Raw genomic sequence first — 14,251 nt, forward strand, 5'->3', positions numbered from 1 at the left:
CAGTTTATTCCCGTTAATTCCTGTATATTCCCATGGAAAGTTTCCAACTTTGAATATTCCCGGAATTTTGCAACCCTATGTGCAGCACATAAAGGGCGGCTGTGGCTGAGGGGTAGAGCGGTCGTCCTCCAACCTGAAGGTTAGCAGTTCGATCCCCAGTCTTCCCCATCTGAATGCCGAAGTGTCCTTGGGCAAGATGCTGAACCCCGAATTGCACCATCATAGAACAACAAAGTGCTGCTTATAGATGCACTGTATGAATGTGCATGTGAATGAGTGAATGTAAAACTGTACTTTAAAGAGCTTTGAGTGGTCATCATCAGACTAGAAAAGCGCTGTATAAATACATAACCATTTACTTGGTTTATTATACATCACCCATACACTGTTGACACAGCCTTCGGGGGCAATATGAGATTTAGTATAGATACTTCAACACACAGAATGTGGGAGACTGGCATCGAACTGCCGAGCGTCCAGTGAGTGGACTAGCCGTCAGAGGCTGCTCTAATAATTCTCCCTTTTCAAACTCATTATGATGCATGATAACTTGTGATTAAAAGGTTGTCTAACACATGTTAAAACAACGCACTTAGTTCTTAACCTTTACTTTCAGACACATATTGGTCGGTCCCTTCTTTTTCCCACCCCAAGTTTTCTGCTCCGCTGTGCATCTGTATCCCTTAATCTCTTCTTCCTTTCTACTTCAGAGCCTTGTCTCTGCCTGGTGTGTCTTAATCCATCCCTGTCAGGCCTTGTTAAACATTACCCTCAGCCCCACCTCACTAAGTGCGGCTAATGCAACTGATCGATCGCTCCCTGACCAGAAATCCTATTAAATTACACCGCCTGCACTACCTTCTCCCTTTGAGCCAATCTGCTGTACATGGCTGCACAGGTTGAGGGGTCAGCGCTGCCTGATGTCCTCGTCTCAGGAGGAAGTGATAATAAAGGATGTCAAACTAGCCCACTAATGCAAATGCAATTCTTGCATGTCATAGACACCAAGAAACCTGAACACACCACATAAAATATGGATCACTAGCGTTGGTCTTGAGAGAGGGCCAATCTAATATCTAATTCAATCCCTCCTCCACAGAATTACATTTGTCTGTTACGAAAACGTAAAATTAAATTTCATGCTCTCTGATCCAGAGGTCACTTTGCTGGAGGGAGAAAGACACAGACAGCTTCCAAAGTACAGAAACTGCTCTTCAGATGAAACCTTGTATTCAGCACAGTCTTTACAACTAACTGCTGTCTAGCTCATAATGTTCACAACTTTGTGGTTTCACTTTAGAAAGTGTCGGGTAAGTAGTTTTTAAGGATGAAACTGTTTCCACCTTTACAGTCGACACCGGTGAAATTCTTTGAAAGTTGGTATACTGGTTTCAAATGTTAATTCTTATTAAAACTGTGTGGGATTACTGCGCATTGAAAGACTCACGTCGGATACACCAAAACATAACATCCTATCGGTGCTCAGGTGGATGGATTTAGGTCTTGAGGGCCAGTCAATTGCATCAATGTCTATGTCATCCAGAAACTGCAGAGCAACTCTGCTCAAATGAGGCTAGTCGTTCTGCTGCACCAGGAGTAGCCAAGGGCCCTCTGCACCAGCGTTAGGTCTGACAATCGCTCTGAGGATTTAGTCCCCATACTTAACAGCAGTCAGGGTACGATTGGCTATGACATGGACTTCTGTGACCCTCCTAGGATATGCTTCCCCAGGCCATCACAGACCCACTGCCAAACCGGTCATGCTGGATGATGTTACAGGCAGCATAACGTTCACCACATTGTCTGCAGAGTCTTTCACACATGTCACATGTGCTCAGTGAGAACCTGCTCTCATTTGTGAAGAGAAAGGGGCGCCGGTGGTGGACCTGCCAATTCTGGTGTTCTCTGGATAATGGCAATAGAGCTGCACGAAGCTGGGCTGTGAGCACAGGTTCCACTAGAGGACATCAAGCCTACATATTGTGATCTTTTTTTATTGTGCTTCGGCACTGTTACTTTAATTCTGTTTTTCTTTATTGCTGTAACAAGTGAATTTCCCCATTGTGTGGATAAATAGAGAAATCTAATCTAATCTAATGCCACAAGCATGGAGTCTGTTTCTTACAGTTTGATCAGAAACATGCACATCTATAGCCTGCTGGAGGTCATTTTGAAGGGCTCTAGCAGTGCTCCTCCTGTTCCTCCTTACGCAAAGGAACAGATACCAGTCCTACTGCTGGGTTGATGCCCTTCTACTGCCCTGTATAGCTCTAAAACTAGATAAGAATCCATCAGGAAGCATAAGGAGAGAACCAGTCTGTGGCCACCGCATGTAGAACTCTTTAGGTTTTCTTTTCTTGGTTTAGCCTTTCCATTGCACCTGTCAATTTTTTTTGCACCAAAGTAGGTGAAACTGATTAATTATCACTTGTGCTTCTTAAATGGACACATTGGTATCCCTGAAGATTAACTGACTCAGTTTAATACTGAGACGATTTAGTGTTTTGGAGCAGTGTTATAGTCAGCAGAAAGTCTGCAGAAGTCGATGTGAGCACACAGCAGGGGCTCGCCCGCTAGATTCACAAGGAGCTATGATGCTTCTAGACGCAAAAATTAAAAAACAAACGGAAAGAAAAGAAATATCTCACAGTAAAAAAGCGGAGTCATACACATAGAAGACAGAGACAAAGGTGTCAAGAGAGTTTGTGGTGATAAGAGCTGACACTGGTGTCTCCAGCACCTTGCCTGAAAATTGCGCTGTTGTGAAAATGTCTGTTCAGAGAACCTCCCGCTGTGTTGTGCATGTGTGAAAAGCAAACTGCGGGTAAAGTCCGCCCGTATTCTCCAGACTTCATCCGCAGGTCATGTCTGTAATGGCTTTAGGGTGTTTTCACACCTTCACCTTTTAGTCCAGTTAAATCTGGTTCACTTTGTTTCGTCAGGTGTAAACACAGAAAACTCATCCAGACCCTTTAATACTAAACTAACTATGTGGTGGTGAAAATGTGATCTAGCCTTTATGCGGTGTACTGAGAAAAGTTGACTTCAACTTTTTCGGTAGCCAGGTGTGCTTTGCATTCTGGGATGCGGCAGATCAGGCAAACTGTGGCAACAGTTGCTGTTGCTCCAGGATAAATTGTAGAGCAACATATGATATATCTATTAATGCTCTATTCAAGGACAAAAGAACATCTTCCTGTCCTTACTTTCTTGCTCCCGACCCTGACATATCTGACTAAAAAGCAAAACATTTTTACAGGGCTTGTAACTTTGCTCATTAGCGCATTTGGTTCACCTAGATTATTCGCCGTGTGAAAAGTAGTCAAACCAAGCAGAAAACCTTTTCAGTTAACCAACTCGTGAACTGATTCAAGGCAGGGCAATAAACTATTATTGTCACTATGATAACATCAGATTTCCCCATAGTCAAAGAAATAAAAACTGTCTGTCCAGTAGGGGTGAAACGATTATTCGACGTCGTCTACAAAAATCGATGACAAAAATAGTTGACGAAGAATTTACTCGTTGATGATTCGTTGGTTACGTCATAGTGCGTGTTTTTCGTGCCGTGCTGCTGAACTTAACGTTGTTTTACCGGAGGTGCTGATGGAAGTAGCTGAGGAGTGAGCCATCTTGCTTCCTTCCTATCTAGCACTTTGCCTGTCCTTGGTTTTAAATGGACAAAAACTAGATTTTTCTTTGCTTTTGTGTCAACAGTACCCTTATATGCAGCAAAGTTTATTAAAATATATATTTTTTTAATGAAGTATCAACCTTTATTGTCTTTATTTTCAGTCATCACATGCCTCGAACAACCTCAAGCTAAATTTAAAAGCTGTTTGCTAAATAAGAGCAAATCAGAATTTGTGTCATTCATAGTCCGATTAATCGTTTCAATGATCGATGACTAATCGACTATCAAAATAGTCATTAGTTGCAGCCCTACTGTCCAGGTCTTGTGGCTGTTTAAAGATATTAGCACAACACAGAGTCAAGGGAGTTAATCATAGAGGATGACAGGAGAGTTTGTTTTTATTTACTTTGAAAGTCGCACTTCCATCACCCCATTTCCATTTCAATTACTTTGATAGTCGGGTCATTTTGAGACTAGACTAAAAGTTCAAATCCTGCCATTTCAGTCTGATAAAAGTGTATAGCCTGTCATGCTCCTATCTGCTGCCTACGTCTGTGTAAATGACACAGCTACAATTAAACGGTGTGTGACTCCAATGACAAAATGAGATCTGACTCAGGGTCTCCTTGACTGAAGATTCAAATCATCAATATTTAGGACGCTGCCCTACAAACTAGCAGATTGTGCTGGGGGGATAATCCTAAATGGGTAATCCAGGGTTTTTTATAGTAATTTACTTTGTTTTAGCAGTGGAGGTGGGTGTCCCAGCCTGAAGAGAAAGACTACCTCTTCTAAGATTATTAAACTGTTTTAGAGCTGTATGAAATAAACCTTCGGGGGGGAAAGAGCAGAACTGTGATTTTACACAACTGCCATACATCATAGTGAGGCTATGTTTGCTCAGACCATCATCAAAGAAATGTATCATAAGATGGAAAAAACATAGATGAAGTTAAATGATTGCTCCCCACAATTTCAAGTCTACAAAAAAGTTGGATTAGGAAAAAAGGTTTGTACTCAAATTCATTAAAACCAATTACTAATGCTAATTCATTGCGGTTGAGTTTTATGAAACGTGTCAACCCAAATAACGAGTTACAACAGAAACAAGCAAATTAAACCTTATGAGCTCACCTCTGGCAGATTGGCACAGTTGGACTTGACTTCATACTCAATATAGGCTGCCTCCACTCCTGCATCTTTACCCATCTGTGTGTAGCACAGGTCTCTGGTGGAATTGATCCTGCGGTCAACATCTACTAGATTAAACATGCAGAGGGCAGAGTCCTCACTGAGCCGAGTTGATGAAGCCAAATGAGTGGAGAAGACACCAAGAAGAATGTCAGAGTCTTGATTAGAAGCATCATCCTTGGAGAGCCCGAGCTGAACAGCTTGGAGCAAGTTATAAATTTTTCCTGGCCTGGAGCGGCATGTTAAAGGTACTTCTACATATGAGTAATAGGACTGGTCGTCCAAACATACTCGAGAGACATATGTGCGGTATTCACGTGATTGTGACTTGAGGTCCCGTCTGTAGAAGAGGAAGTATACATGCTGACGGTGGGCAAACGAGGCCACAAAATGATGGTCATATTCGGAGAGACGGCCAGCCACAGCCAATTTAGCAGTCTCCTCATAAGAAAAGATGGGTTCCTGGAGGAGATTTCTTGTAGAAATAGGTGGATGGCTGCTGGTGTAACCCCTGCCCACAAACAGAACTGGCTGCCTGGCAGGATTGGACCGAACAACAAGCCCAACAGTACTGACGTTGGGGTGGTTAGCTGCTACATATTGGGTATCCACTGGCCTTGTGGTGGAGAATAGAATTTCATCCACATATTCCAAGTTACGTTTCTGACATATTCCCTGGTTGACACTCCCACAGGTGATCAGTTCCATGGAGTAAGGATCAACCAACAGGAGCTTGTTGTGATTATTGGTGGTCCTAGCCTGAGGGCAGTTACTCTTAGTAACAGGAGGTAAGCAATCCCGACTGTCCGTGACAGGTCCAGTGTCATCCTGGCGTTCATGTTGGAGGTATCGATTCAACTGGAACAGGTGATCTCGGGCCCCAATATAGACCACACCCACGGTAGGGTTAGGATGCAGGGCCAAGTGTTCAAACACAGTGTTATTCCGGACAAAGGTGGGATAAGGACTTGAGTGGGAGGAGTCTGCCCCTTGGACAATGCCACATGGTAATGAGACCAAGGGCCAGCCAATGGCTGGCAGCAGGAGAGACAGCAGTGCCCGAACTGCTAACACTGAGAGACCACGTATCGTCCCCGGAGGCATGGCAGCAGAGCTGAGGGAAAGACGACAAGAAAAGTTGTTACAAACCATGTCTCCATTCAAAATAGGAGTTACCATGTTACAATCCTCCATATAAACACTCTTTTATGCATTTCAAATTTGCATGACTGACTGATTGGATAACCGAATGAATAAACAGCTGTCCAGATGGTCCTAATGAAGTGCTCAGGGAACATACTGTACAGTTCCTATATTCCACTAAACAGTACATAGGCCAAGCAAAGTGATCTCACATCTAACTGTTGGACGAAAGTCTAATTCATAGTACACAGTTTTCAGCCCAATTTCTCTGTCGCAGACAAGTTTTCCTGATCGGCACTAGATCAGCAGTCAGTTATCACTCTGTATGAATTCTTCAAAGACTTCCTAGATTAGAGAGGCTCACGGACGTGGCGAACACACAGCGAATACGCTGCGAAGACATCTGATTCCAAACTTACTGGAAATCTTGTTGGAGTCAGCAAGAACTTTAGCCAATCTGAGTGAAAGATGGAGTGAGGTATTGAAGGTACATGCAGTGTGCTGAAATGAATGAAGACTCCCTATCCATAGACAACAAGTCATGTGGTGTAATCTCAGCTCAAGTAGTTCCACAAATGGGTTCAAATTGAATAGTCATCCCTTCATGATATGATTAGTTTTCTTCTGCAGATAAACCATGTTAATAAAAAACAACGTAAATAAAACAATTGTTAAAAAAGAAAATATTCATGTGTTTCCCTTTTAAAATCTGCAACTATATCAAGTGGCATTCATTACTTTAAACAGTCTGAGGAGGCTCCTTCAAATAATACATCTGAGATATCAGTGCCTCACCATTTGTTTCCAGTGGTGTTTTATAGAGGCAAGTCACCTCTTGACCTCCCAGCAGCATGGGTTTTAAAACATCCCTCTGGACAAAACCTGTAACACAAGGGAGAGAGAAGACACACGAGTTGACTCTGCACTTAGACATCCAGTAAATGCAAATAGGACAAACCTTTTCCTAAAAGACATTATTGTGGGCCAATCACATGCCTGTGTGTTTACTGCAAACAGACATTCAAACTCCTTTTTGTCATCACTGCAGTTCACTAAAAGTCATGGGAAGCTCATTCCCATTGTAATTCCTGTCAATTAAAAAATCTTCAGGAAAACCCAGTGACCCACATACTGTCCCAGTATACAACCCGCCTTCATTGCCAGGATAAAAGGTACAAAAACCTTTGGTTTCAGAGTCCCGGCCAGAAAAACAAGTTGCTGTGTTGAAAAAGAACCTTGAGAGCTGTAGAGCTCCTTTGTTTTTGCTACCAACTCTTTGTTTTTTTCTTAGTTGGTGGAATACTGTGATGTTTCCTCTAATTTTAACTGCTAAATAACACTCAATTCAGTTTTTCACACCATTTGGAGCATATCCCTCTTCTTTCTGCTTACTATCTCGCTCTTCTATCCACCTCTCCTCCTACTAGTCTCCCATCACTGACACAGAAGCAGGATTAGTTATTTCGAGTTCAGGCAGATCTCCAGTGAGCTTATTCAAAGAGGAGGTTGGGAAAAAGACAGAGACAGGCTGAAAAAGACACTATTCACTCCCAGACCAAATCTCACCCTGTGAGCGTTCATGCACTCACACACGCACCGTTTTCCTGCCACACTAAGAGCATTAGAAAGCTTACTTTGTTGGTGGAAATCTCCTCTTTGTGAGAATGAGGGTAAAGACCTGGCAGGAGGCCAAAAATGAGTTTGGAAATGCTGTCGGCCCCATTTTAGTTTGAAAACTGGGAGGCTGTGTTGTAGTGTGGACGGGCAGAAGAGAAGATGTATGGAAACAATGATGTAGACTTTCTCAACCACTTGCTGATTGGGTCTTTTCAGTCACACAGTAGCCTTTGCTGACTTGTCAGGCTCCTATAACATGACCCCCTTCTGGAGAATTACAAACATTAGCCCTGGTTTCCCGTGTAGAACACAACATGGGTAATCAAATACAGGTACAGCTGACCCTGTTGTATTTGCTAACAGCTGTTATGAAGTTAAATTCTGCATATTCAAATGATTCAACTGTTTAGGAGGAGACAAGCTATTATTCAAACAATTCCTGTGCACACGCATGTCCTGTGTGCCTCTTCACTTGTGCTATTCTGAACAGGGATTACAAATGATACTTAAACAAAAACAGTCGTAGGGACATAACCAAGCAAAAGTGCATTTTAAGAATGAAAAAAAAATGTTAGTAAAAAACATTTAAGTTGAGTAAAAACTCTACTTGCAGAAAATGGTCGACACAGTCACCCCCCCTCCCAAGGTTAGATGGCATGCAGTTCAGACATAGTACAAATCCTGCTTAAACTAAAACTCACACTTCTCCTTTTGAGGTGAGGCGAGTAAGTTTCTATAACTTGGTGAACTCTGTAGTGAGCATGTTACAATTTTCTAGTGGAAAGAGCTTTACAGCTTGGTGCAGATAATCCTGAGAAACAAGCTCAGACCCTGAGGAGGCAGAGACACAAATGACTGTTCAGAATGTCCAGGAATTTACTTTAGAAAAATACTTCAACACAGTGTTTCCCCACTTTACCCACCAGCATACGGTCACTGCCAGCTAGACATATAATAATGCATTGTGGGTAACATTGTCCAATTTGAGCACGGGGTTGCCTTTTCCGATAACGCTCACAGTTTGCAGGCTGTCACTCTACTTATCTGAGAATAACAGAGCCGTCAGGTCCTCATCTTTCGAAAATTCTAAATTTGGTGAAATATGGAAAAAAAATAATAATCCATGCCATCATTCCAGGTGTCCCTCTTCCTGCACTGAATTATTGAATCAGGTTCAACTTCATTCAGAGTTTGAGTAAAATGAGAACAAGACAATGGACTCCTGATTTAATTCTTTCACGTTGAAATAAATAAATAAATGAATCCCATTTTGCGTCCAAGTGGAAGTTTTTCTATAGGTGACTTCAGCCAAAGGTATCAGTGTGATGTGAGGTGAGATGAGGAAATGTGTGCCTATAATTGCTTTATCTAAATGTACCTTTACTTTTAGGTAATGGAATCCACTTTGTAACAGCTTAGTCTACAGAAACAGTAACTTGATTCATTTAATGGAATATGCAGCAGATATTCCAACAAACTAAAGAAACAGGAAAGAATACAATAAAAATGTTGCTGGCATAGTGAAGAGTTTCAGGGGTAGGATTGCCAAAACAATGAGTACTTCCAATTTTATTTCCTAATTACTAAGTACCACATTGACAACTTGTAATAGTCTTGCTTAATATTATATAAACTGTTGTGCAGTGTTTTAGCATCTGAAAAAGTGGCCTTCCTTGATAGTATTTAATTTTTCAAATGGGCTCTATATGCATTACACCATATTAAACCTACCCAATGCATTTCAGCATTTTTCAATATTCTCCAAATTTAATATCACTTTAGGCCTTAAAAATACAACATTTTCTGGCCATTAAAGTATTGCTTTTTGAAGGTGGTGATAAGTGTTGCCTAGAAATGCTGAATCATCTATACCATTGAAGGTGTATATTTTCCCCCTACCACTTGATTCACTTTGCCATTTATTTGATGCTCCATTGCTAATGAACTGAAAAGCTATTTTGTAACACTGAAGAAGCCATTCAAAATTAAAGTTCATGGGAGGATGGTTTCCACAAAGCTTTGAAACTGGAACAGGATTAACTTTGAATGTTGCAGCCAATCTGTGTAAAAGTACAACTTTAACTGTTGTGAGAATAATAGAACAACTGCGTGATGTTGATGGTGGTTCAGAGAACATACATTCCTGAGTTGTTCCAAGACTTGTTGAGATGACAGGTAATTTTGGGGCCTTTAGCAGATGGACAGGAGTAGAAGTATAGGCAAACCAAAACCTTCAATCCTCAGTCCACTATAAAGGGAGTGGACTGATGCTGCAGCCAAAAGACTACACAACAAAACGGAGCATTCCTGAGAGGCACATTCAATTGAGCCATCATACGCTACATTGAGTCCAGCCTTTCATTCATTTTCAATTCAGCTATCCTACATTCTGGAAGAGACCAGAAGGGACCACAGTAGAGAGGGGGGACAGACCATAACTGAGGTGAAAGACTGGCACAGGGACATAAGCAGACAGAAACCAGGTTACAGGAAGACAATGGTGAGAGGAGAAGATGGGGGGGGAGCTTGCCACAAACAAGTACTTGCAAGCCTCAGTGCTCACAGAGAACTGATGGAATGTGACTAATGATGATAAGCCAGGGAGGGAGGGGGGAGGGGGGGGGGAGAGGGAGAGAGAGAGAGAGAGAGAGAGAGAGAGAGAGAGAGAGGGGGGGGGGGGGGGGGGGGGGGGATGAGGCGGCAATTAATTATGGTGCCTACCCATAATACTCTATTCAACAGGCAGTCATTTTTAGATAGACTGGGGAAGGAAGCAAAGCTAGTTTGTAATTAGTAACATGATTGTGAGCATAAACAATCAAACATGCAAAAGTAGACTCATCCACAAGGTGAACAAATTAGGTCACTTGTTAACTAGTTCTCCTCTGGATACTCAGAGACCAAATCTACACTACAACTGTCTAGACCTATTCTGAGGAGAACCGGGCTGTATGTATGACTTTCTGCAGTGTTATATCTCAAACAGTTGTAATCTATGAAGGTACAATACATTTCCCAAATTCATCGAAAACGACCATGAATCAAAAAATTAACCAATTTAAGTCATTTGATCAGGTTTATACAAAGCAGAATCCTTATGCTGCATTTAGGCCATATCAGCAGAGCTGGATAAACCTTCTGTTATTAATCTTGGAAGCGTTCATGCAGTTCGCTAATCCTGTGATCCTACTATATAACAATAATACAATGAAATAGCAATTTTGGGTTCCTTGGGGTCTAAATGAAATGTCTAAAATTTTTGGGGGGCTATGCCATGTAGACAGACTGACGTCAATTCGGGTCATAATCCCATTCGACGCACTCTATCGTCTCTTTTCTGACAGAGGAACCACAACAAATCACGGGAGTTGTTTTTTCCCAGAGTTTTTGGGACGGTAGACATGCCAGATACCCAAATTAACGTGTAGAAGCACTACAAAAGTGGAATTTTCAAAATATGTCCCCTTTAAGCTTTTGAGTGACTATTAATAACAGATTCATGAGTCATATTATGACTGAAACAGGCCCGTTTAACTTAGCGTGCAGGATCTTGAAAAATTGCTGATGAAGATGTTGTAGCTGCACCCTGTACCTGCACAGCTATTCAATATATAGTGTGAGTGCCATTTCTGTATGACAAAATGAAACAAAACCAGACTGCTAACACATAAACACCTGAACTTTACTTTATCTTTCTGATCCCTTCAGATTGTCTATCATTACTTTACTGTACTGTTTCAAAACTAAACTTAGCCTCAATAGTCTACCCATTGGCACTGGAGCTGGGCTGGCTCCCAAAATGTTATTAACAGAGAAACCTCCAACAATTGCTGTCCTTCTAAAAGAACAAATTCCTCCACGGCTGATGAACTTTACAGAGAGACAGGGGGCCCTGCGCTCTCTTCCAGAAATTGAGACATGAAAGTTCCCTGGTTTTCACAATCAGGCCCTTTTAAGGGATAAAGTTGCTCAATATGACATGACAGAGGACTTTTCTTGACATGTTTCAGTGGTCACGGAAGAGCCACTTGTTGCTGCAGGAGCTGGGTTGATAAAGGAAGTTCCCATGGTTGTTAAACTGTATGGCCCCACAGTAATCACCCAAGGGGGACAGAGGCCTGGATACAAGGGAGGATGGATATCGAAGTCTCAATGGCTTTGACCAAACGTGTGTAAGCGTTTCCTCTTTCTTCTTCAAATATCAGCATTGCTCATGTCAAATATGATGTAAGCCACAGGACAATGAATGCATGGTGTTAAACCCCTATTTACATTTTACGCTTTTCATGTCAACCGTGACTGTTTTTATTTTTCATTTTGATTTAATGAAGGAGACTTCTATCTCAATTATGACTAACATCCTACTCTGACAGAGTTTCATTGAAAACAGCAGAGAATGTCACCACAGACCTCTAACTGAGTCAGTAAATGTTAGGCAAAAAACTGCATTTTGCAAGCCTGCTGAGTATTAGTTTGAAATACTCCTGCTCAGGAACAACACAAACATTATAAAATAAAACAATATTTCTACCAGGTAGGGTCAGGTAAAACAAGATGAAAACTAAACTTTTAAAAGTTGACAATTTAAAAAAATTACTCAAAATTTGTTATCAGTGCATTCTATTTTATTTTAGTGTACAAATATTGTGTCAAGCAAACAAAGAAGAGGGAGAAATGAGCAACGACTCCAGTCACACTACAATAGTCCCTTAGGTCATGTCAACATGATGTAGGGGATGGTCTATGGTGGAATTAGATTTTAAGGAGCATAAATGAGAGCAGGTAGGGAGTCACTGGAGCTATCATTAACAAACAGCCACAGCTACCGGACAGGAAACTATAAAAGTCTGTAGAGTTAATCAAGGCCGTAACTCGGATGGCGACAGGTGCGGCTGGCACCACACAAGTCAGTGGCACAAGCAATAACTTCTGAATGCACTCAAGCAGAGACACACTATTGCTTTAGGGAGAGCCATGTCTCACACAAACTGTTGTTGGTGTCTTCATTGCTATTACAGTTGAGCCGTGAAAAAAAGAGGCAAGTTGAGACAAAACCCACTACAGAACAAACATGTAGACAGCAAACGGGCAGTACCTCTCGTGTATGTCTGCCTTTATCCCACACTCCACTCTTTACACACAGCTGTGAATGTTGTGATATTAACATGGCAAATGCATCGCCAAAGGCTATATTTTTACAGTACTGATTTAAATAAAGAGTATTACAGTTAAATGATTTCTAGTGTGTAGATGCTTAAGTAAAGTGATCATTACAAAGACAGACCAGATGATCATAGACACATTTCAGGTTCACACACTATGATCCCACTGCAAAATATACCCTGCGCTAGGATCTGCCTTATAACGTTGAAGCAATGGTAAACTATAGTGGAACATGCGTACCTGAGCAGAAGTTGTGGCCATATTCAAACCAAGTCACCATTTCTTGGAAAGGGCACACTTGGAGTGTTTCCCCGCTTCAGGAAACATACAAACACATTCAGAAAAAATGCCTCGCTATTTAAACCAATCTGAAAATCAGATGAAAGTAAAAGATTATATAAACCCCTTTTTAGTTAGATGTAAAGCTCAAAAACATGTTTGTCTGATTTCTCAGTATTTATCACCGAAAGCATGATCTGTCAATGCCACAACTGCAACCAGTTCACAATGAACTTTGCTTTAAATATAGCAAATGGTCGATTCTCTCAGGCCATACAAAAAAAATTGTTAATTGGTTATAAGTTCATTCTTTTGTCTAGTAAAAGGCTAGTATCATGTGTGCACAATATGCTGATGTTGTAGTTATAGTTGCAGGTGCAGAGAGTAGTATGGTCTCCACACCACAGTGGTTTAAGCAAAGTAAATTGGATAGTTTGAGTGTGTTTTCTGTCTCCTAGTGTATAATTCCATTGTTTAGGGCAGTCACTTTGTGTGTCAGCTGTCCTATGGGATGTTCACACTGACACAGAATAGAAGGGTGGAGACACACAGAGATCCACAAAAACACACACCATCATTACCAACTTAGAAAACTGAGACACGCTCTTGAACACTGCATTTAACTTAAGCTTCTAAGAGCGTCAACAGGTCTGAGAGTTCAAAGATTTCAGTAGCAGACAGCAGCAGACAGCAGGAAGAGACGCTTGACCAGGCCAGAAGATCATTAGACGAGAGAAATTTGGCTTTGACTTTATAGTTCAACCATCTAAATGAAACCATTAATTCACCTCCAGCAGGAGGCACTGAACACGTTACCACCTTAAGCCAACAGCACTCTGGCTCATAGTGAAGATTTAGTGAAGTAACTGCAGTGAATAGTTCTGCTGTTCCAGCCAAGGCTGCAGTTATCTTGAGGCAAATTACCCAAACACAACCTTCGACACTGGTCTGCTCTGTCCTAGCAGCTCTGGCTCTACCCGCAGCAGATCCTGGGACAGTTATGGACACGAGCGTGTGACTGCAGGCATTGTTTGGGCCCAGTGAGTTTCCACACTGTCGGCCATCTTGCACACACGGGCTGTGTGTTTAGAGTAGACATCGAGTGCTGGTTGGCTGATACGCAGTTCTTATCTTGTTTCCCAATTCCTTTCAAAGCTGCTTCAACACCAAGAGGAGCAACTTTGTAAAGTTTTTTCTTTAGTCGTGAGAATCTGTAAACATCAA

At 41.6% G+C, this 14,251-nt stretch overlaps 1 protein-coding gene across 2 annotated transcripts in view; it reads right to left on the reverse strand.

Annotated features, from left to right (window-relative positions):
• plxnb1b (plexin b1b) overlaps positions 1 to 14,251 on the reverse strand; it is a 98,934-nt gene that overhangs the window by 36,095 nt on the left and 48,588 nt on the right. For both annotated transcript variants that reach the window (XM_053429750.1, XM_053429742.1), the window contains exons 3-4: positions 6,764 to 6,850; positions 4,769 to 5,939 (exon numbers count right to left, since the gene is read on the reverse strand). In XM_053429750.1, coding sequence (XP_053285725.1) covers positions 4,769 to 5,929 — 1,161 coding nt within the window. In that variant the 5' untranslated portion in view covers positions 5,930 to 5,939; positions 6,764 to 6,850. The remainder of the gene's footprint in view (positions 1 to 4,768; positions 5,940 to 6,763; positions 6,851 to 14,251) is intronic.

Source organism: Pleuronectes platessa, chromosome 2 (genome assembly GCF_947347685.1).
Source record: "Pleuronectes platessa chromosome 2, fPlePla1.1, whole genome shotgun sequence".
NCBI classification, from domain to species: domain Eukaryota; kingdom Metazoa; phylum Chordata; class Actinopteri; order Pleuronectiformes; family Pleuronectidae; genus Pleuronectes; species Pleuronectes platessa.